General features: G+C 44.5%; 2 protein-coding genes across 4 annotated transcripts in view; one reads left to right on the forward strand and one right to left on the reverse strand.

Annotated features, from left to right (window-relative positions):
- Nucleotides 1-1,433: 1,433 nt before the first annotated feature.
- ufc1 (ubiquitin-fold modifier conjugating enzyme 1) lies at nucleotides 1,434-2,309 on the forward strand. Its single transcript, XM_033646481.2, has one exon. It carries the CDS (start codon nucleotides 1,537-1,539, stop codon nucleotides 2,050-2,052), a length of 516 nt encoding a protein of 171 aa, XP_033502372.1. The 5' UTR covers nucleotides 1,434-1,536; the 3' UTR covers nucleotides 2,053-2,309.
- A 6,308-nt stretch (nucleotides 2,310-8,617) lies between these two features.
- Nucleotides 8,618-25,240, reverse strand: part of fktn (fukutin) — a 30,916-nt gene continuing 14,293 nt past the window's right edge. For all 3 annotated transcript variants that reach the window (XM_078161917.1, XM_033647278.2, XM_033647277.2), the window contains 3 exons: nucleotides 22,094-22,227; nucleotides 20,607-20,731; nucleotides 8,618-8,884 (listed from right to left, as the gene is read on the reverse strand). In XM_078161917.1, the coding sequence (XP_078018043.1) occupies nucleotides 8,671-8,884; nucleotides 20,607-20,731; nucleotides 22,094-22,227 (473 nt within the window). In that variant the 3' untranslated portion in view covers nucleotides 8,618-8,670. The remainder of the gene's footprint in view (nucleotides 8,885-20,606; nucleotides 20,732-22,093; nucleotides 22,228-25,240) is intronic.

Below are 25,240 nucleotides of genomic sequence, written 5' to 3' on the forward strand. Positions count from 1 at the left end.
ATCTCATTCAACTTTATCTGGAAGAATATTTTGTGTAACGCCAAGAGGGATGGTGGCTTGGATGTGTTAACCTTTGAAACATTAAATCGCTCTTTTAAGATTAACTGGTTAATCAACTTATGCAGACAGAAGAACAACTTCTGGAACTCTTTTGCCACACCTGTATTTAATTCATTAGGTGGAATACAGTTTATGTTGAAATGTAACTACAGAGTTGAAAAACTTTCTGCCAAACTTCCCAACTTTCACAAACAAGCTTTGCTGTCCTGGAAACTGATCTACAAACATAATTTCTCACCAACCAGGTATTATATTTGGAATAATGAAGACATCCTTTACAAAAACAAATCACTGTTTTATAAGGATTGGGTGGAGCATGGAATTTTATTAGTTGACCAACTTATCAATGATCAAGGTTTTTTACTTTCTTATGAAGAATTTTTGTTAAAATTTCACTTGCCACTCACGTTGAAGAAATATGCTGTGATTTTTGATGCACTACCACAGGGTGTGCTGCAGCTTCTTAAAGGGACTGAAAGAAATGCTGCTGTTGCAGAAAATTATAATTGTGATATTTTTGTGGGCGAAGTAGACATTACAAAAAAATCCTGCTCTAACACATATTTGAGAAGCTGCTTACAAGCAAGGATTCTGCCTAGAGGTCAAATTTACTGGACTGCACAATTTGGAGAGGTTAACTGGCATAAAGTGTGGCTGGTTGGTGACAAATTCTGTCTTAATAACAAGGTGAAAGAAGGTTCGTTTAAAATTTTACATCAAATCTACCCTGCAAAAAAAACACTAGAAAGATTTAAACTGGACATTGAATATGTGTGTGATTTCTGTGGATGAAACCATCTCTCACTTATTTTATCAGTGTACTTACAGTAGAACTTTTTGGAAAGATGTTCAACATTTTGTGCAAGAGAAAACAGGAAGGACGATCAGTTTCCAGGAAAAACATATTTTTATTTATTTTGATGACCAAGACAAAGATTTGTGTTTTTTCTGTCAGTTGATCTTGAGTTTGGGGAAATTTCACATCCATAAAAACAAATGGGTCAAATCTAAACCAAACATTGTACCCTTTCGACAAGAACTGCGCCGTTATGCTGCCACAATTAAGGACATTAGAAATAAGAAAGCCGCAAAAACATAATCTATTATGGAGAAATTTTGTGGAAGTGATCTGTAAAGGCCTCTGGCTGTTTTTTGTTGTTGTTTTTACCCTTGCTTTGTGTGTATCTCTGCACCCCATGTAGGTTTGTAAGTATCTATGAGTGTATGTCTGTATGTAAGGTTTTGTGTGTCGCACAATAAAAAAAAAAAAAAAAAAAGTTTCCGCCCCCTGCAGCAGCCGCCCGAGCTCGTGCACCGTCAGTTCGCCTCAGCGTATTCACATAAGGAGGCTTTTGTTCTGAAAATCCCGTACAGGAAGCAGCTCCGCAACGTGACAGACCGGAAGTCCACGTCAGTGCTCAGACCAGCTCAGACAGTGAACCGGGACCGGAGCCGCTTCTCTCTAGAGCCGACCAAATGGCGGACGAGGCCACGCGCAGAGCCGTGTCACAGATCCCGCTGCTGAAGACGCACGCGGGGCCGCGGGACCGCGCGCTGTGGCCGCAGCGGCTGAAGGAGGAGTACCAGGCTCTGATCCAGTTCGTGGAGCAGAACAAGGCGGCGGACAACGACTGGTTCCGCCTCGAGAGCAACGCGGACGGCACGCGCTGGACCGGTACGTGCTGGTTCATCCACGAGCTACTGCGCTACGAGTTCCGGCTGGAGTTCGACATTCCGGTGACGTATCCGGACACCGCGCCCGAGGTGGCGGTACCGGAGCTGGACGGCAAGACCGCCAAGATGTACCGCGGCGGGAAGATCTGCTTGACCGAACACTTCGCGCCGCTGTGGGCGCGCAACGCGCCGCGCTTCGGCCTGGCGCACCTGATGGCGCTGGGACTCGGACCTTGGCTGGCCGTGGAGATACCGGACCTGATCAGCAAGGGACACGTGGTCCACAAGGAGGGGCAGCGCGAGGCGGCGGCGGAGTGACGTCTTCGGACGAACCCGGACATTGACTGAAAACTGTTTGATACAGGGTGACGTCACGTTCACGTAAAATGATAAATAAATGAATGAGGTTTGGTTGAGAGGTCACAAATACATCTGAAATGATTAACAACAACAACAATAACAACACAGTGTTTATCTCAGTCTGTTTTACAGTTAGAATGATAAATGAATGAGGTTTGGTTGAGAGGTCATTGACTGTAAATATGCTTCATAATAAATCAACAGTGTTTAACTAACTTTAATCTGATGAATTAATGAAGGAGGTGTGGTTGACAGGTGATGGTGTGACAGGTGATGGTGTGACAGGTGATGATGTGACAGGTGATGTGACAGGTGATGATGTGACAGGTGATGGTCAATCAATCAATCAATCAATCAATTTTATTTATAAAGCCCAATGTCACAAATCACAATTTGCCTCACAGGGCTTTACAGCATACGACATCCCTCTGTCCTTATGACCCTCACAGCTGATCAGGAAAAACTCCCCAAAAACTCTTTAACGGGGGAAAAAAAACGGTAGAAACCTCAGGAAGAGCAACTGAGGAGGGATCCCTCTTCCAGGACGGACAGACGTGCAATAGATGTCGTACAGAACAGATCAACATAATAAATTAACAGTAATCTGTATGACACAATGAGACAGAGAGAGAGAGAGAGAGAGAGACAGAGACAGAGAGAGAGAGAGATGCAGGACAGACGATAATGACAGTAATAGGGCTGACCACCAGACTCAGTGTGCAGCGGACAGGTGGAAAATGTCACATCAGCATATTATTTTACATCAATAAAATCTTTTTTATCATCATCTGGCAGGACCACGGCAGCAGCACAGCCACACATGTCATACTATCCAGGCACCACTGCAATACGAGTTAATCTGAGAGACAGTGGAGCACAAAGGCTCCGGAGAAGAAGCCGAGTTAGTGATATGCAGTAACAGGACATGAGAGAGAGAGAGAAGGAGAGAAGGTGCCCGGTGTATTATAGGGGGTCCCCCGGCGGACTAGGCCTAAGTCAGCCTAACTAGGGGCTGGTACAGGGCAAGCCTGAGCCAGCCCTAACTATAAGCTTTATCAAAGAGGAAAGTCTTAAGTCTAGTCTTAAATGTGGAGACGGTGTCTGCCTCCCGGACCGTAACAGGAAGATGATTCCACAGGAGAGGAGCCTGATAGCTGAAGGCTCTGGCTCCTGATCTACTTTTGGAGACTTTAGGGACCACGAGTAACCCTGCGTTCTCAGAGCGCAGTGTTCTGGTGGGATAATATGGCACTATGAGCTCTCTAAGATATGACGGAGCTTGACCATTTAGAGCTTTATAAGTTAACAGTAGGATTTTAAATTCAATTCTGGATTTTACAGGGAGCCAGTGCAGAGAAGCTAAAACAGGAGAAATATGATCTCGTTTCTTAGTTCCTGTTAGTACACGTGCTGCTGCATTCTGAATTAGCTGGAGAGTTTTTAAGGACTTACTAGAGCTACCTGATAATAGAGAGTTACAGTAATCCAGCCTAGAGGTAACAAAAGCGTGGACCAATTTTTCTGCATCTTTTCGGGTCAGGATAGGCCTAATTTTCACAATATTACGCAGATGAAAAAATGCAGTCCGTGAGGTTTGTTTTAAATGAGAATTAAAAGACAAATCTTGATCAAATATTACTCCGAGGTTTCTTACGGTAGTGCTAGAGGCCAGAGCAATGCCATCTAGAGAAACTATGTCATCAGATAAAGAGTCTCTGAGTTGTTTGGGGCCAAGAACAATAACTTCAATGATGGTGTGACAGGTGTTGATGTGACAGGTGATGGTGTGACAGGTGATGTGACAGGTGATGGTGTGACAGGTGATTATGTGACAGGTGATGTGACAGGTGATGGTGTGACAGGTGATGGTGTGACAGGTGATGTGACAGGTGATGGTGTGACAGGTGTTGATATGACAGGTGATGGTGTGACAGGTGATGATGTGACAGGTGGTGTGACAGGTGATGGTGTGACAGGTGATGCGACAGGTGATGGTGTGACAGGTGATGATGTGACAGGTGATGCGACAGGTGATGATGTGACAGGTGATGATGTGACAGGTGATGGTGTGACAGGTGTTGATGTGACAGGTGATGCGACAGGTGATGGTGTAACAGGTGATGATGTGACAGGTGATGGTGTGACAGGTGATGGTGTGACAGGTGATGATGTGACAGGTGATGATGTGACAGGTGGTGTGACAGGTGTTGATGTGACATGTGATGCGACAGGTGATGGTGTGACAGGTGATGATGTGACAGGTGGTGTGACAGGTGATGGTGTGACAGGTGATGATGTGACAGGCGATGGTGTGACAGGTGATGATGTGACAGGTGGTGTGACAGGTGATGATGTGACAAGTTATGTGACAGGTGATGGTGTGACAGGTGTTGATGTGACATGTGATGCGACAGGTGATGGTGTGACAGGTGATGTGACAGGTGATGGTGTGACAGGTGATGATGTGACAGGTGGTGTGACAGGTGATGGTGTGACAGGTGATGATGCGACAAGTTATGTGACAGGTGATGGTGTGACAGATGGTGTGACATGTGATGGTGTGACAGGTGATGGTGTGACATAAGATAATGTAACAGGTGATGGTGTGACATCTGATGGTGTGACAGGTGATGGTGTGACATCTGATGGTGTGACAGGTGATGGTGTGACATCTGATGATGTGACAGGTGATGGTGTGACATCAGGTGGTGTGACGTGATGGTGTGACATGTAATGATGTGACAGGTGATGGTGTGACATGTGATGGTGTGACATCTGATGGTGTGACATCTGATGATGTGACAGGTGATGGTGTGACATCAGGTGGTGTGACGTGATGGTGTGACATGTGATGATGTGACAGGTGATGGTGTGACATGTGATGGTGTGACATCTGATGGTGTGACACGTGATGGTGTGACAGGTGATGGTGTGACATCTGGTGATGTGACAGGTGATGGTGTGACATCTGATGGTGTGACAGGTGGTGTGACAGGTGATGGTGTGACAGGTGGTGTGACATGTGATTGATGATGTGACAGGTGATGGTGTGAGAGGTGATGGTGTGACATCTGATGATGTGACAGGTGATGGTGTGAGAGGTGATGGTGTGACATCTGATGATGTGACAGGTGATGATGTGACAGGTGATGGTGTGAGAGGTGATGGTGTGACATCTGATGATGTGACAGGTGATGGTGTGACATCTGATGGTGTGACAGGTGGTGTGACAGGTGATGGTGTGACAGGTGGTGTGACATGTGATGATGTGACAGGTGATGGTGTGAGAGGTGATGGTGTGACATCTGATGATGTGAGAGGTGATGATGTGACAGGTGATGGTGTGAGAGGTGATGATGTGACATCTGATGATGTGACAGGTGATGGTGTGAGAGGTGATGGTGTGACATCTGATGATGTGACAGGTGATGGTGTGACATCTGATGGTGTGACAGGTGGTGTGACAGGTGATGGTGTGACAGGTGATGTGACAGGTGATGGTGTGACAGGTGGTGTGACATGTGATGATGTGACAGGTGATGGTGTGAGAGGTGATGGTGTGACATCTGATGATGTGAGAGGTGATGATGTGACAGGTGATGGTGTGAGAGGTGATGGTGTGACATCTGATGATGTGACAGGTGATGGTGTGACAGGTGGTGTGACATGATGGTGTGACATCTGATGATGTGACATCTGATGATGTGACAGGTGATGGTGTGACATCTGATGGTGTGACAGGTGATGATGTGACAGGTGATGGTGTGACATGTGATGGTTAGACAGGTGATGGTGTGACAAGTGACAGGTGAAGGTGTGACATGTGATGTGTGACATGTGATGATGTGACGTAATGGTGTGACAGGTGATGGTGTGACATCTGATGATGTGACATCTGACGGTTTGACAGGTGATGATGTGACAGGTGATGGTGTGACAGGTGATGGTGTGACTTGTGATGGTGTGACAAGTGACAGGTGATGGTGTGACAGGTGGTGTGACATGTGATGGTGTGACAAGTGACAGGTGATGGTGTGACAGGTGGTGTGACATGTGATGGTGTGACAAGTGACAGGTGATGGTGTGACATGTGACAGGTGATGGTGTGACATCTGATGGTGTGACAGGTGATGATGTGACAGGTGATGGTGTGACATGTGACAGGTGATGGTATGACATGATGGCTAGACAGGTGATGATGTGACAGGCGATGGTGTGACAAGTGACAGGTGATGGTATGACGTGATGTGTGACATGCGATGGTGTGACGTGATGATGTGACGTGATAATGTGACAGGTGATGATATGACAGGTGATGGTGTGACATGTGATGGTGTGACAAGTGACAGGTGACGGTGTGACAAGTGACAGGTGATGGTGTGACAGGTGGTGTGACGTGATGGTGTGACATGTGACAGGTGATGGTGTGACATCTGATGGTGTGACAGGTGATGATGTGACAGGTGATGGTGTGACAGGTGATGGTGTGACGTGATGGTGTGACAAGTGACAGGTGATGGTGTGACAAGTGACAGGTGATGGTGTGACGTGATATGTGACATGCGATGGTGTGATGTGATGATGTGACGTGATAATGTGACAGGTGATGATGTGACAGGTGATGATGTAACATGATGGTGTGACAGGTGATGATGTGAGATATGATGATGTGACAGGTGATGGTGTGACAGGTGGTGTGACATGTGATGGTGTGACATCTGATGATGTGACAGGTGATGGTGTGACATGTGATGGTGTGACATCTGATGATGTGACAGGTGATGGTGTGACATGTGATGGTGTGACATCTGATGATGTGACAGGTGATGGTGTGACATGTGATGGTGTGACATCTGATGATGTGACAGGTGATGGTATGACATGTGATGGTTAGACAGGTGATGGTGTGACGTGATGGTTAGACAGGTGATGGTGTGACAGGTGATGATGTGACAGGTGATGGTGTGACAGGTGATGGTGTGACAAGGGACAGGTGAAGGTGACATGTGATGTGTGACATGCGATGATGTGACGTGATGGTGTGACATCTGATGATGTGACATCTGATGGTGTGACAGGTGATGGTGTGACAAGTAACAGGTGACGGTGTGACAAGTGACAGGTGATGGTGTGACAGGTGGTCTGACATGTGATGGTGTGACAGGTGGTGTGACATGTGATGGTGTGACATGTGATGGTGTGACATCTGATGGTGTGACAGGTGAGGATGTGACAGGTGATGGTGTGACAAGTGACAGGTGATGGTGTGACATCTGATGGTGTGACAGGTGAGGATGTGACAGGTGATGGTGTGACAAGTGACAGGTGATGGTGTGACTTGTGATGTGTGACATGCGATGGTGTGACGTGATGATGTGACGTGATAATGTGACAGGTGATGATGTGACAGGTGATGGTGTGACAGGTGATGATGTGACATGTGATGGTGCCAGGTACAGATACAATAGGCCCGTTTCCACCGCAGGAACTTCGGGGTAATTTTACGGGGCTGGGGCCGTTGGTGCGTGTCTCCACCGCAGGAACCACCCCTGAAGGACAGAGTTCTGGAACTTTTACAGGGGCTAAACAAGTCCCTGCCTCGGAGTAGGTACTCAGAACGGCCCAGAAAAACTCCTGGCTGGGGCTTGGGGATTACTTGGTGCTGATTGGATATACTCAAGGCGGGATGTGACGTCAACAGAAAGTGACAAAATAGCCGGCATTTTTAAAACTCAGCAGACGAGGGTTAGCTTGTTCATACCTTTCACCGCCATGTAAATGCCGAGACATGCCAGAAACCCAGCAACCACCTCAGCTCCTTCCATGTTGATTATCGTCTTTCTTAATGTCTGCTTTCTTCTTCTTACCTCTGCTTCGTACTTATGCTTCTTCTTCTTTGTTGTTGTTCGTCTTTGTTTGTTTCTGGGGGGCGGCAGTAGCTCAGTCCATAGGGACTTGGGTTGTGAACCGGAGGGTCGCCTGTCGAGTCCTCGTCTGGACCAAAATATGGAGCGTGGACTGGTGGCTGGAGAGGTGCCAGTTCACCTCCTGGGCACTGCCGAGGTGCCCTTGAGCAAGGCACCGAACCCCCCAACCGCTCGGGGCGCCTGACTAAGGGCAGCCCCCTCACTCTGACATCTCTCTACTTTGTGCATGTAAAGGTCCTGTTTGTGCATGTGTGTCTTTCAGACCTGTGTGTTAATGACAACAGAGTGAAAACACTGAATTTCCTCTCAGGAGGATTAATAAAGTAAATAAACTTAAATTAACTTAAACGTCTTTGCTGCGTCGCCCTGGTCAAAATGGTCGTGCAACGATTACATCACATCCAGAGCCTGGTAACTTTACAGGAACCTTCCTCCTACTCCGCCGCACAGTGGAGACACGGTGGTTGAGAGGGCAGAGCGAGAGGACGTTACTGTAGTAGTTCCTGCCCCCCAAATAGTACCAGGAACTTCAGTGGAAACGGGCCTATATAATCAGATACAGTCAGAAAGTGTCGAGATAAAAAAACCCCTCAGTGTCTGTTTTTTGTCACGTCTTTATTTGTTTCATTTTTCAGTCAAACGTTCCCTGTCAGTAAACTTGGATAACCTCCGCCCACTTGGTCTGAGGCCACACCCCATTTTCCTGTACGTTGCTAGGCGACGACTTCCAGTCCCAGCTCCTCACCGGGACACTCCATGTGGCGCCGTAGTTCGCCGTCACATAGTCCAGCGTTTCACAAGGAACGCGAACTTTCAGCTCCAGAAGCTCTGCCCAGCAGAGTGTGAAACGAGGGAAGAAGTACCTGAAGAAAAAAAAAAACTTTATTTAAAACATTTTTAACTGCAAACAGTCAAACACACCAACGTCACTGTAATGATGTCACTGACTCATGTTTCCCAACAGGTGGTCGCAGGTCCGCTCTGATTGGATGGCAGGTAAAAAACAATCTTTATTTTGAAGTCCAGGGAATTAATAACAGAGCTTTTATTTTGAAGAGCTGTTTCCTGCTGCAGAGTGACAGACGGACAGGTGTGAACCTCCATGGGAAGCCAAAAGTACCAGGATGTTCCTCTGCAGCAGGTCACAGTTTACTGTCTGTTCTCAAAGAGCATGGACACCAAGAGGCAAAGCTCAACAGAACGCCCCATAGCAACAGACTCGCCCATGGTTTCGTCCTACCGCCGCCATTTTGGACTGTCAGCAGACCGCAGCAGACCCGCTTGCATACAAAAACACACAGACAAACTGAAGTATATCACTATTAATTATGCTTACAATGCTACTCACCTCGTCATAGCTTGGTCACAGCTGCTTTTTCATATTTTTGTAAAGCAAAATATAGACTTTAAAAAAAACAAAATGAGGAGAAACGGCCGAGATGGCATCTCTACATATTACATCCACTTATGAGAAGATTAACTTAATTACTCCTTCAAAATCACCCCATAAGCCAATCTACCAAAAAAAATAAATAAATACCAAAAAAAAAAAAAAAAAAAAAATATTTTAACTAGAAACACATTAATGGTGATGTCACATAGTCAGGAATAAAGATTTATTTACAGTTTGTACAGTAAGGGGACAGTAATAATAATAATAATAATAATAATAATAATAACATATAGGCTATTTTGGTCCTGCCAGATGCCTCCTGCTGCTGCTGCTGCCATCATTAGTCATTAGTCATACTTCTACTGTTATTATACACATATGACTATTGTCACACATGTATACTGCCAGATATTAATACATACTTTCAACATATTGTACCACAGTAGCCAGAACTATAACTATAATATTATTACTTTCAATAATGTTGTTGTAAGCTACTGTTATTACCTGTCTCTCTCTCTCTCTCTGTCTCTGTCTCTCTCTGTCTCTCTCTCTCTCTCTCTCTCTCTCTCTCTGTCTCTCTCTCTCTCTCTCTCTCTCTCTCTCTCTGTCTCTCTCTCTCTCTCTCTGTCTCTCTCTCTTTCTCTCTCTCTTTCTCTCTCTCTGTCTCTCTGTCTCTCTCTCTCTGTCTCTGTCTCTCTCTGTCTCTCTCTCTCTGTCTCTCTCTCTCTCTCTCTGTCTCTCTCTCTTTCTCTCTCTCTTTCTCTCTCTCTGTCTGTCTGTCTCTCTCTCTCTCTCTGTCTCTCTCTCTCTCTCTCTCTCTCTGTCTCATTGTGTCATACGGATTACTGTTAATTTATTATGCTGATCTGTTCTGTACGACATCTATTGCACGTCTGTCCGTCCTGGAAGAGGGATCCCTCCTCAGTTGCTCTTCCTGAGGTTTCTACCGTTTTTTTTTCCCCGTTAAAGGGTTTTTTTTTTGGGGGGAGTTTTTCCTGATCAGCTGTGAGGGTCATAAGGACAGAGGGATGTCATATGCTGTAAAGCCCTGTGAGGCAAATTGTGATTTGTGATATTGGGCTTTATAAATAAAATTGATTGATTGATTGATTGATATTTTAATATGATATATTTTAATGCTAAAGCAGTAATCAGTTCTGATATAAATGATCCAAGAAGCCATATATAGGCCTATATATACATATATACATATATCTTCCCACGAAAACTGGCATATTAAATTGATATTAAAACACTTGAAAACGTACACCTCTGTTGGGATCCTTCGGGAAACGGTGGAAGGCCAGGTGCGGGGTGTTCCACCAATAGTTGTTGCAGTTAATTGCACTACACTGTTTTCTTTTACTTTTTTCCTCCTCTCTCCGTGACATTTTGCATGTTGTCTGGGCGCAACAGTCCAAGCTCAACAGTCCAAAATGGCGTTAGCTCCCCTAGTGGCTGTTGGCAGAAATTCAACGGAGCTTCGCCTCTTGGTATCCATGCTCTTTGGTTCTGGCCCACAATCTTCTGCAGCTGACGACACGTCACATCGACTGAGCCGCAGACAGTTGACAGTTGACAGATGATTGACAGGTGACAGATGATTGACAGGCGACAAATGACCAGTCGAATATTAATAACATGAATATTAATTAATTAATGAAATAAACAAAATATTAAAGCTGCAAGCAGCAATGAACGGGCCCTCGCACCTTCACACAACTCGGGGGTGCTGGCAGGACGCAGGCTAACGCATCAGTTCATTTCTGTCAAAGTCAGACGGTACATAAAGGAGTGAGATGGCATATCCTTCATTCAGTCCTGAGATGACTATTTCACATTTTGTACCACTTCCTCTTCCCACTAGAGGGAGTCAGAGAAGGAACTAATGATATATGATGTTCCTATATATAAAATATAGACCACAGCATGTAAATGTCAGATAAATCAAAAAATAAATGTTCGAAAAGACATACTTCCTGTTGTAGCTAGGTGGCTCTGTACTAATCACTGAATATTGACACATAGATCTGTCCAGGGTGGGACTCTCATCAATCCTGTGAAATTTGGGTAAGATCGGACCGTGTATGCTGGAGTTATAAACTACTTCCTGTTGCATAGCGACACATGCAAGTTTAACGCCTTGCCACGGTCACATGGTTTGATGAAAACTCAAGCTTTTTAGCTATAACTTTTCTTCTTCAAGGTCTTTCAGTGGGACAGACCAACATTTGAAGTCAATTGAATAAAATCTGTAGGACAACTTCTTTAATTTACAAGCCCTGGAAATGGCCAAAAATGCACAAAAGTGGTAGTAAGCAAATTCAAAATGGCGGACTTCCTGTTGGGTTTGGAGCATGGGTCCAAGAGGCTTTTTTGTACGTCTTAAAGTGTTACAGGTGCCTACCAAGTTTCATACATGCAGGTCAAATCAGCTTTGGGGGCTGCTTAATTGAAATATTCAAGGGAGCGCTGTTGAGCCATCTTGGTGCATCAAAGCACAAAAATCACATCAGACAACAGGACCTGCGACCTGTGATGTGTATGCCACGTTTGGTGAGTTTTCAAGCATCCCTTGTCCCTTCAAAACAACATAGAATAGAATAGTAGAATAGAATAGAATAGAACCAACTTTATTGATCCCACGAGGGGCAATTCGTTTGTAGCTTCCCCATCCCACAATATACAAACAACAACACACTAATCCATACCAAGCACAGTCCAGGCCGTGGCCACGCCCTTTGACGAAAACTCAGTTTCCACAATAAAGCATGATCAAGGTCTTACGGCTTTTTTGACCAAGTTTGAGTACGATGTGGTCAACTTTGTAGGAGACATTCATCAAAGTCTAAAACATGACATTTCCTGTTGCCAGTAAGGGGCGCTATATTTATCTCTAATTATTGACATGTAGATGTGTTCAGGATGGGACTGTCATCAATCCTGTGAAGTTTGGGCAAGATTGGACCATGTAAGCCAGAGTTATAAACTACTTCCTGTTTCGTGGCGAGTCCCCTAACTTTGACGCCATCCCACTGTCACACGCATTGACGAAAACTCAAGCTTTTGATAACTTTTCATCTTCAAGGTCTTGGGGTGGGACAGACCAAGGTTTGAAGTCGATCGGATGAAATCTCTAGGACTAGTTCGTTCATTTAGGACCCCTGGAAATGGCCAAAAATGCACCAAAATTGCACAGTAAATTCAAAATGGCCGACTTCCTGTTGGGTTTAGAGCATGCCTCCAAGAAGCTTTTTATGTCTCGGAGTGTTACATATGCCTACCAAGTTTCATACTCCTGGGTTAAACCAGCTTTGGGGGCTGTTTTGTTGAAATTTTGTGGGGGGCGCTACTGAGCCATTTTTTGGAACTGAAGGGTGAGACCCTTAAAATATGAAATTTTTCACAGGTTCTGATGTATCTGCAGTTTCATGAAATTTATTTGTAAGAAGAAGAAGAAGAAGAAGAAGAAGAATTCCTTGCATTTCAATAGGGTCCACCCTAAATATAAATATAAGAAAGAAAGACCTTCTATTCTGTCAGGACATTATTTGCTAAACTAACTACCATCTAAGTTTAATACTCGAATAGCTGAAGAGATAAAAGATTTAGAGTAGCCATTAGTCTTGCTCAGAGGTACAAGGTATCGACGACCAGAAGGCAACAGTGAAAACTCTTGAGACAGGACATGGAGACGTTGATTAATAATGCTCTTCCTCTTCTCAACCATCTGATTCTCCCAGAGGGACAGACAGACAGACAGAAGGACAGACAGACAGACAGAAGGACAGAGGGACAGACAGAAGGACAGAGGGACAGGAGGACAGAGGGACAGAAGGACAGAGGGACAGACAGAAGGACAGGAGGACAGAGGGACAGACAGGGGGACAGGAGGACAGAGGGACAGGAGGACAGAGGGACAGAGGGACAGACAGAAGGACAGGAGGACAGAGGGACAGACAGAAGGACAGGAGGACAGAGGGACAGACAGGGGGACAGGAGGACAGAGGGACAGGATAACAGAGGGACAGACAGGGGGACAGGAGGACAGAGGGACAGGAGAACAGAGGGACAGAGGCAATGCAGGTATTTTGGAGCAAGCCTTAACTCTGCTCTGAATGCTGTTCTTATCCTTAACAGAGAGAATATTAAAGCATCAGATAAAAGAAAAAGTTCAAAGACTTTCAATGAAAGAACAATAAAAACAACTCAAGATTTTCCCATTGACATTAAAGGAATTCAACTTCCTCAGCAGGTAAATCCTCTGCTGACCTTTCTTGACAATAGACTCTGTGTTCATATTGAACTTCAGTTTACAGTCAGACACAGCACCCAGGTGTTTGTAAGACACCACAATCTGAACATTTCCACCATGAATGACACTGACCTGATGATCACTGTGAAACCTAAAGTCAATTATCATGTCCTTGGTTTTAGAAACATTTAAATCGAGCTAACTGCCATCTCACCATTTCACAAAATCGTGTAATGCAGGACCATGATCACTGTCAGAGCGCTGCAGTAAAGATAAGAGGACAGTGTCATCAGAAAGCTTCACCAGATGCCTGTTGACTTGAGAAGATCTGCAGCTGTCAGTATACAGAATAAATAATAAATAAGAGAGGTGACAACACACAACCTTGAGGAGAGCCAGTGGTAAAAATGGACATGTTACACATTTGTCCATTGACAAAGACCTGCTGGACCCTCTCAGTGAGAAAATTTATAATCAGAATGAGAAGCTCGTGTGGGAGATTAAAGTAAGAGTCAAGTCTCTCAATTAAAATGTGAGACTGCATTTTATTGAAAGCAGAAGAAAAATCTGCAAATACAAGTCTTGCATGAGCTCCAGGTGTTTCCAAGTGTTTGTGCAGAGTGTTCAAAATAAAAAGCTTAGCGTCCTCCACACTTTTACCTGGCTGGTAAGTGAGTTGCAGAGGATCCAGTTTTCCTGCTACAGAACACACAACAAAGTTCTTTATAATTTTCTCAAAATTTTTCATTACCAGTGAAGTAAGTGCCACTGGTCTGAAGTCTTTCAGTTCTTTTGAATCCTTTGACTTGGGGACAGGTATGACGGTTGACGTCTTCCAGATTATGGGAATCTGACCCAGATCAGCACACATCTGGAAAAGTCTAGAGAACACCCCACTGAGCTGATCAGCACAGTGAATGAGATGTATGATGAGACCGTGTCACAGACATCATTCATGTCATCACTACATGCATCAAAGAAACATTCCCAGTTTGTACACTTGGAGCAGGCCTGAAGAGAGGAGATATTGTCCGCAGACCAGCATTTCACTGATTTCTCCACACGCGGGAGCTGCCTGAAGGTAGATGTGTACAGAGGCATCACATACACACTGTTGTGGTAGGAAGATCCCAAAGACGGCAGCAATCTGTAAGCAGGCTCACAGAGCCATAACACAGGTCTAAGGTAGAGTTCCTCTGTGTGGTGGCACAGGTCACATACTGTTCATAAGTCCTCAGAATAGTGTTCAAACAGCAGTAATTAAAATCACAAAGGACGAATTTCGGAGCATCCGGGCATATGGTGTCAAGACGGCTTGTTACGTCAGCAATCAGCTGAGCAGCAGCTGATGTGTTAGCACGAGGGTGGATGTAAACAATGGTGAAGAACAGTTACTGAAACTCCTGAGGCAAGTAAAAAGGCCGGAGTGAGATGGTCAAAAGTTCAATGTCAGGGGAACAAATCTTCTCCCGAATCACGACAGTGTGACATAGCGGCACACACTACCTCGCGTGTTGGTGATCTCCGGTGACCGGTCCAGTCAGAGCGGAATGCCGAACCCACTAAGAGACAGATCCTTGTCCCAATCTGAATCACTTAGCCAGGTCTTGGTGAAGGCCGGTAAACAGGTACCCCTCACTTTGTGTTTAAATTTGGCCCAGGCCTCCAGCTCATGCAACTTGTTGCAGAGAGACTGTGCATTATAGAGCAGAATCGAAGAAAGAGCAGGTAGCTTGCGGCGGTCATGAAGGCTCATATTCTTGAGTCTCCGACGAATTCCACCTGTTTTCTGAAAAGTGGGTTTGGCTCTAGCATCGGTTCTGCTGAGCTGCGACGAAATATTCACTGGCACAACACTGTTACTTGTCTGAAGTTACAAGAGAAACTCCAGAGAGCATGTAATCCTGCCGGGGAAGACGCCGTGATGTGTGTTCACTCCGTACCAATACAGAGACCGAGGAGCAGAACACAAAGAAGCACAAACAGGTCCACAGGCGGCCTCATAGTCTATAAACTGGGTGCTTGAAACACCAGAGAGAAACAATCATGCACAACATGAAACGCCTCACAGACAGAGATAAGCTACACACGTCGCACACAGAGGAGCGTGATGAGTTCAGATCTATAAAGTCCAGATCAGACCGAAGACTGACGACCAGACGAGTTCAGACAGGACGCTGCTGTCAGAGCTGGTGGTTGACAGGAAGTGACCGCCATGAGACGGCGTATCGTCTCTAGTCACCAACTCTCTGGGCTTTGGATCTGTAACGCTGCCAGGAAGTGACCACCATGAGACGGCGTATCATCTCTAGTCAACAACTCTCTGTGCTTCTGATCTGTAACGTTGACAGGAAGTGACCACCATGAGACGGCGTATCATCTCTAGTCAACAACTCTCTGTGCTTCTGCTCTAATTTGCAGCTTTTCAGACTTATTTTGTGGCTGAATATAATTTGTAGCTTCTTAAAATCTGAATGAGGATAGTGATAGTGAGATACTGGCTACAGTGATGAAACAAAACCAGCATCAGATGGACTGTATTCATAATCAATACGCCACAATAAATAACCAGTGCCAATTCATCAGTCAATGAGAATGTGTGTGTGTGTCTGTTTGTGTGACTGTGTGTGTGTGTCTCTGTCTGTGTGTGTGTATGTGTGTGTGAGACGAAGACAAAATGGCTGACAGCAGCTGATCATAGGGGAAAAGGAAAACCTCTCACAGTGGGTGGGGGACGTGTCTGTGACGTCCAATGTGACATAACGTCATTTGTGTTTTCACTCTATATATGCTTCCTTTAGGTAACATCATTAGAAATCACTCTGTAAATTTCCATTGTTATGCAGATGATACACAGTTGTATTTATCTATGAAGCCAGAAGAAAGTAATCAATTAACTAAACTCCATAACTGCCTTAAAGACATAAAAACCTGGATGAGCACCAATTTCCTGATATTAAATTCAGACAAAACTGAAGTTATTGTTCTTGGCCCCAAACAACTCAGAGACTCTTTATCTGATGACATAGTTTCTCTAGATGGCATTGCTCTGGCCTTTAGCACTACCGTAAGAAACCTCGGAGTAATATTTGATCAAGATTTGTCTTTTAATTCTCATTTAAAACAAACCTCACGGACTGCATTTTTTCATCTGCGTAATATTGCGAAAATTGACCCGAAAAGATGCAGAAAAATTGGTCTACGCTTTTGTTACCTCTAGGCTGGATTATTGTAACTTATAGCCTTCAGCTATCAGGCTCCTCTCCTGTGGAATCATCTTCCTGTTACGGTCCGGGAGGCAGACACCGTCTCCACATTTAAGACTAGACTTAAGACTTTCCTCTTTGATAAAGCTTATAGTTAGGGCTGGCTCAGGCTTGCCCTGTACCAGCCCCTAGTTAGGCTGACTTAGGCCTAGTCTGCCGGAGGACCCCCCTATAATACACCGGGCACCTTCACTCCGTCTCTCTCTCATGTCCTGTTACTGCATGTCACTAACTCGGCTTCTTCTCCGGAGCCTTTGTGCTCCACTGTCTCTCAGATTAACTCATATCACAGCGGTGCCTGGACAGCGTGACGTGTGTGGTTGTGCTGCTGCCGTGGTCCTGCCAGATGCCTCCTGCTGCTGCTGCCATCATTAGTCATTAGTCATACTTCTACTGTTATTATACACATGATTATTGTCACACATGTATACTATCAGATATTAATATATACACTGAACAAAAATATAAATGCAACACTTTTGTTTTTGCTCCCATTTTTCATGAGCTGAACTCAAAGATCTAAAACATTTTCTATATACACAAAAAAAAATTTCCTCACAAATATTGTTCACAAATCTGTCTAAATCTGTATTTACAGATTACTGCACAGGTGTGCCTTAGGCTGGCCACAATAAAAGGCCACTCTGAAATGTGCTGTTTTGCTTTATTGGGGGGGTCAGAAAACCAGTCAGTATCTGGTGTGACCACCATTTGCCTCACACAGTGCAACACATCTCCTTCCCATAGAGTTGATCAGGTTGTTGATTGTGGCCTGTGGAATGTTGGTCCACTCCTCTTCAATGGCTGTGCGAAGTTGCTGGATATTGGCAGGAACTGGAACACGCTGTCGTATACGCCGATCCAGAGCATCCCAAACATACTCAATGGGTGACATGTCCGGTGAGTATGCTGGCCATGCAAAGAACTGGGATGTTTTCAGCTTCCAGGAATTGTGTACAGATCTTTGCAACATGGGGCCGTGCATTATCATGCTGCAACATGAGGTGTTGGTCGTGGATGAATGGCACAACAATGGGCCTCAGGATCTCTTCACGATATCTCTGTGCATTCAAAATGCCATCAATAAAATGCACTTGTGTTCGCTGTAACATACGCCTGCCCATACCATAACCCCACCGCCACCATGGGCCACTCGATCCACAACGTTGACATCAGCAAACCGCTCACCCACACAACGCCACACACGCTGTCTGCCATCTGCCCTGAACAGTGAAAACCGGGATTCATCCGTGAAGAGAACACCTCTCCAACGTGCCAGACGCCATCGAATCTGAGCATTTGCCCACTCAAGTCGGTTACGACGACGAACTGCAGTCAGGTCGAGACCCCGATGAGGACGACGAGCATGCAGATGAGCTTCCCTGAGACGGTTTCTGACAGTTTGTGCAGAAATTCTTTGGTTATGCAGCAGCTGTCTGGGTGGCTGGTCTCAGACGATCTTGGAGGTGAACATGCTGGATGTGGAGGTCCTGGGCTGGTGTGGTTACACGTGGTCTGTGGTTGTGAGGTCGGTTGGATGTACTGCCAAATTGTCTGAAACGCCTTTGGAGACGGCTTATGGTAGAGAAATGAACATTCAATTCACGGACAACAGCTCTGGTGAACATTCCTGCAGTCAGCATGCCAATTGCACGCTCCCTCAAAACTTGCGACATCTGTGGCATTGTGCTGTGTGATAAAACTGAACATTTCAGAGTGGCCTTTTATTGTGGCCAGCCTAAGGCACACCTGTGCAATAATCATGCTGTATAATCAGCATCTTGATATGCCACACCTGTGAGGTGGGATGGATTATCTCGGCAAAGGAGAAGTGCTCACTAACACAGATTTAGACAGATTTGTGAACAATATTTGTGAGAGATGGTCTTTTGTGTTTATAGAAAATGTTTTAGATCTTTGAATTCAGCTCATGAAAAATGGGAGCAAAAACAAAAGTGTTGTGTTTATATTTTTGTTCAGTGTACTTTCAACATATTGTACCACAGTAACCTTCTCAATTTCCGTCTCAATAACCGTCTCTTTCCGTCTCAATACGTGCGTTTGCATGGATCCATGTATTCCTTTTGCATTCGGGTTGGAAGCCCTACCCGAATAGGGTACTGGGGGCGGCAGTAGCTCAGTCCATAGGGACTTGGGTTGGGAACCGGAGGGTCGCCTGTCGAGTCCCCGTCTGGACCAAAGTATGGAGCGTGGACTGGTGGCTGGAGAGGTGCCAGTTCACCTCCTGGGCACTGCCGAGGTGCCCTTGAGCAAGGCACCAAACCCCCCATCTGCTCGGGGCGCCTCACCAAGGGCAGCCCTCTAACTCTGACATCTCTCCAATCTGTGCATGTATAGGTCCTGTTTGTGCATGTGTGTGTCTTTCGGACCTGTGTGTAATTGACAAGCAAGAGTGAAAACATTGAATTTCCCCTCAGGGGGATTAATAAAGTAAATACACTTAAACTTAACTTAAACTTAAATGCTCCTTGTAAACACCTCAACCCAAATAAAAACAGCCAACCCGAAAAAAAATCTAATCGGGTGCACAGGAGTGGAATATTCCTTTTCAGAACCCGAATGGAAGAATTTTTCTGTCTTCTATACACCTCCTACCCGATTGCAGCCATTCCGGTCTTTCTGCGCATGCTCGTTTCCTTGCCCTTGTGGCGCAATGACATATACAGTGTGCATAGCAACGGGCTGAGACAGAGCAGTCAGACTTGTTGCACTAATCGGTTTCCATTCTCCACAGCACGGACTTCTACCTCCATTCTCCTCCTCAACAAATGAAGAACAAGGTTGTTGTCGTACTGCTGCTTCAAGAATATAAGCAAAACAAGCCCGAAAAGGCACTAAGAACGGCGTCGTCAAGCGTCTTGTTATCCGGAGTGAGGACTACAGTGTTTTCTTCTGTTACACGTCACATCCGCCCCGCCCCCTAACCAATCAGAAACCTTCCCTGCCCCAAACCTTGCGCGGACCCAAATAAAGGTGATTAAACTGATCGCCATGTAAACCCTCATTCGGAATGAATATTTCCCATGTCATCTACCTGGAAAAACTTTAATTCCGAATGATTCCATTTAGATTTATTTCATTCTGAATGAAAAACCATCATGTAACCGCACCCAGTGTGTCATACGGATTACTGTTAATTTATCATGCTGATCTGTTCTGTACGACATCTATTGCACGTCTGTCCGTCCTGGAAGAGGGATCCCTCCTCAGTTGCTCTTCCTGAGGTTTCTACCGTTTTTTTCCCCGTTAAAGGGTTTTTGGGGAGTTTTTCCTGATCAGCTGTGAGGGTCATAAGGACAGAGGGATGTCGTATGCTGTAAAGCCCTGTGAGGCAAATTGTGATTTGTGATATTGGGCTTTATAAATAAAATTGATAGAATTGAACTGAACGTCATCATTTTACCGTCTCTGACATCATAGTGAAGTTTGAGCCTACAGTCCTACAGACTGCCCATATTAACCTGAACTCACACGCCTGTGTATTATGGGATGTCATGATGTCAGTTGTCATGGCCGCACTGTAGCTATAGGGGTTCCTAATAAAATGATAACACAGAATGATGTTAGAAGCTGCCTGGTGGTCGGTTTCATCTGACGGCAAATAAAAGTCATGACATCTGACGGGAAGAAAAATGAATGGTGTTTACTTGAACTTCCTGCCGCTCTTCGCCTGTGTCCCTCCGTTCCACACAACGTCTCCATCCTCATAGAAAAAGAAAATGTCCAGTTTGACGTCGTCACTCAGAAATGAAAGTTCTAGACTGTCCTCCACCTGCATTTCAAAATTAAATACACACAACATAAAACACTCACCAAAATAAAACACACCCACCAAAATAAACACACCAAAATAGAACACACATCAAAATAAAAAACATGTCAAAATAAAACATACATCAAAATAAAAACACGTCAAAATAAAACATACATCAAAATAAAAACACATGTCAAAATAGAACACACATCAAAATAAAAAACGTGTCAAAATAAAACATACATCAAAATAAAAACACATGTCAAATAAAACAGTAGGGATGTACCGAATATTCAGTAACCGAATATATTTGGCCAAATATTGCAAAAAAACACATATTCGGTATTCGGTGGAATAAGTTAAAAGCAAGGCCGAATAATAGTGGCGTGTTTTGATAACGCAATCAAACAGCGTGCTGTGACCAGCGGAGTAAAATGTCGGCAGTGTGGCAATCCGCCCGTCACGGCACTTGCATTTGCGACTAAAAATAGTTTTGAGCAAGCAAAATAGGCTTAAATCATTCAGCACGCTGTGCGAGCAGTCTACAGATTTCAACCAGCAGCAGAAACAAAAGGCGAATCCCACCGATTGTGGGTTGAACGGGGGTCACAGACACAGACAGTAATGTATTCCTGTCAAATACGGCGGCCATCGGCTTACTGGCAACGGAGAAGTCGGCTCCAATAATATCCTCTTCTTGGCGAATGAAGTACCTGAACAGCCGAGCCAGCCTAACACAGGTATGTGATGTGTCAGAGGAGAAACAAGCCGTTCATGGCCCACAAACCTCGCCGCACTGTAGGGACTGTTCTTTACTTATGAAGGGACTGTTCTTTACTTATGAAGGGACTGTTCTTTACTTGTCAGGGGAGGAGGGTGGCTGGTTGATTTTTATTTTATTTATTTATTTTATTTTGATCCCCCCTATGTTAATCACTTATTGATGCTGTTTTTGAAGTATGAATAAGTCAGTAAGTAATTTATTCCATTGAAATATCATTGATGTATTATAGAAAAGTGATTTATCTTTTGATAAATGACAAAAGGCACATCTGCCTCATTTTTGCTGTGGTATCGTGATACTACTTAGAACCATGATATTTTCATTGGTATTGTACAGTGGGTCCCAATATTGGTACCGTGACAACACTAATCTGGAGGGGTCATCTGCAAAAACTAATGAAAAACTAAACAACAGTATTCGGTATTCTGCCAAGCGTTTAATATTATTCGGCTTCGGCCACAAATTTTCATTTCGGTGCATCCCTATAAAACAGAGTAAAACACACATCAAATTAAAACACACAAATTAAAGAAACACGTCAAAATAAATGTCAAAATAACAGAACAGAACACAAAAAACAAAAACAAAGTTTTCACCTTTCCAAACTTGTGTTTGAGCGCCAGGCCGGCGTCCCTGAACGCCGTGATGATGTCAGACCTGAAGTCCACGCTGAATATGCCAATATCGACGTCACGGCTGTATGAGATAACGCTGCACTGCCTGAACCAGCCTGCAGGGAGCAACAGACAGCCACAGAAGACATTTACTGACCAGGTTAACAACACGTTAAACACAGAGCAGACCAGAATCACAGACCACCACAGACCATTACCACAGACTACAGACCACCACAGATCATAATCACAGACCACCAAAGACCATAACTGACCACCAAAGACTATTACTACAGACCACCAAAGACCATAATCACTGCGCAATCCGGGGCGCCGGTCTCCATTAGGTGGAGTTGTGTTGCTACCTCCTCTTCCCTTGGATCTCCTCAAGTGATGTGAGGACTCTAAAACTTCACCTGGGCCTCCCTCGGCATATGGGTGAGTAGATAATGGCTGAATTTTCATTTTTGGGAGCACTATCCCTTTAAAGAGTTTTTAGAAATAAATATCATTTTATCACCACATCAGTCTGGTTTTAGAAAACAACACAGCACGACAACAGCTGCTATTAAGATGGTCAATGACATTATCGAGGCACTGGACTGCAAAAAATATTGTGCAACTCTTTTCATCAAGGCCTTTGACACAGTAGATCATGTTACCCTGGCAGATAGACTCTGTAAAATTGGCCTATCTAAGCATGCTGTACACTCGTTTGCTAATTATTTGTCAGGCAGAACACATAGCGTTCAGTTTGCTGGGTCTTCCTCTGCATTCCTCCCAGTGTTAAAAGGTCTTCCTCAGGGTTCCATACTGGGGCCATTGTTGTTTTCTATATATGTAAATAATCTCTGTGATAATTTATCAAATGCTGCTTATCATTTTTATGCAGATGATACCGTCATCTATTGTTCATCCCCTTCAGTCGTTAAAGCTGTGTAAGACCTGCAGTCTGACCCACTTAACTCAACCTAAGCTGGTGTTAAATGCAGAAAAATCCAAAATTATGCTTTTTTCAAATGGCAAAGACTTAACATCTGATCTTCCAAAGGTCTTGACTACTCGAGGGGTTGAAATTGAAATTGTTACAATGTTCAAGTATTTAGGTATTATCATTGATCAGAACTTGTCTTTCAAAGCACATATCGAAAACCTTGTCGCCAAGCTGAAGGTTAAATTGGTCTTCTTCTTTAGAAATAAATCCAACTTCTCCCTTCAGGCAAGAAGACACTTGATATGTGCAACTTTTTTACCTCTGCTGGATTGGTGAATCTGCTTTTCATGAATGCAGCTGACCAGTATCTAAAGACGTAAGACACTGTGTACCATTGTTCTTTGTGCTTTTTTACTGGTTGCGGAAATCGCATACACCATTGTACTCTGTATGCCACTGCTAAATGGCTGTCTTTGTATGTCCACAGGCTCTCACATTGGTTGGTTTTTATATATTAATCTATTCTTGGCCTTGTTCCCTCTTATCTTTCTACATACAGTACAGGCCAAAAGTTTGGACACACCTTCTCATTCAATGCGTTTTCTTTATTTTCATGACTATTTACATTGTAGATTCTCACTGAAGGCATCAAAACTATGAATGAACACATGTGGAGTTATGTACTTAACAAAAAAAGGTGAAATAACTGAAAACATGTTTTATATTCTAGTTTCTTCAAAATAGCCACCCTTTGCTCTGATTACTGCTTTGCACACTCTTGGCATTCTCTTGATGAGCTTCAAGAGGTAGTCACCTGAAATGGTTTCCACTTCACAGGTGTGCCTTATCAGGGTTAATTAGTGGAATTTCTTGCTTTATCAATGGGGTTGGGACCATCAGTTGTGTTGTGCAGAAGTCAGGTTAATACACAGCCGACAGCCCTATTGGACAACTGTTAAAATTCATATTATGGCAAGAACCAATCAGCTAACTAAAGAAAAACCAGTGGCCATCATTACTTTAAGAAATGAAGGTCAGTCAGTCCGGAAAATTGCAAAAACTTTAAATGTGTCCCCAAGTGGAGTCACAAAAACCATCAAGTGCTACAACGAAACTGGCACACATGAGGACCGACCCAGGAAAGGAAGACCAAGAGTCACCTCTGCTTCTGAGGATAAGTTCATCCGAGTCACCAGCCTCAGAAATGGCAAGTTAACAGCAGCTCAGATCAGAGACCAGATGAATGCCACACAGAGTTCTAGCAGCAGACCCATCTCTAGAACAACTGTTAAGAGAAGACTGCGCCAATCAGGCCTTCATGGTCAAATAGCTGCTAGGAAACCACTGCTAAGGAGAGGCAACAAGCAGAAGAGATTTGTTTGGGCCAAGAAACACAAGGAATGGACATTAGACCAGTGGAAATCTGTGCTTTGGTCTGATGAGTCCAAATTTGAGATCTTTGGTTCCAACTGCTGTGTCTTTGTGAGACGCAGAAAAGGTGAACGGATGGATTCCACATGCCTGGTTCCCACTGTGAAGCATGGAGGAGGAGGTGTGATGGTGTGGGGGTGTTTTGCTGGTGACAATGTTGGGGATTTATTCAAAATTGAAGGCACACTGAACCAGCATGGCTACCACAGCATCCTGCAGCGACATGCCATCCCATCCGGTTTGCGTTTAGTTGGACGATCATTTATTTTTCAACAGGACAATGACCCCAAACACACCTCCAGGCTGTGTAAGGGCTATTTGACCAAGAAGGAGAGTGATGGAGTGCTGCGGCAGATGACCTGGCCTCCACAGTCACCGGACCTGAACCCAATCGAGATGGTTTGGGGTGAGCTGGACCGCAGAGTGAAGGCAAAGGGGCCAACAAGTGCTAAACACCTCTGGGAACTCCTTCAAGACCGTTGGAAAACCATTTCAGGTGACTACCTCTTGAAGCTCATGGAGAGAATGCCAAGAGTGTGCAAAGCAGTAATCAGAGCAAAGGGTGGCTATTTTGAAGAAACTAGAATATAAAACATGTTTTCAGTTATTTCACCTTTTTTTGTTAAGTACATAACTCCACGTGTTCATTCATAGTTTTGTTGCCTTCAGTGAGAATCTACAATGTAAATAGTCATGAAAATAAAGAAAACGCATTGAATGAGAAGGTGTGTCCAAACTTTGGGCCTGTACTGTACATGTGCAGA

The sequence above is a fragment of the Epinephelus lanceolatus genome, chromosome 19 (genome assembly GCF_041903045.1).
Source record: "Epinephelus lanceolatus isolate andai-2023 chromosome 19, ASM4190304v1, whole genome shotgun sequence".
Taxonomy (NCBI): Eukaryota; Metazoa; Chordata; class Actinopteri; order Perciformes; family Serranidae; genus Epinephelus; species Epinephelus lanceolatus.

What these genes read in the sequence shown, in the direction of transcription:
- ufc1 (XM_033646481.2), top strand. Translation starts at nt 1,537, where the DNA reads ATGGCGGACGAGGCCACGCGCAGAGCCGTGTCACAGATCCCGCTGCTG.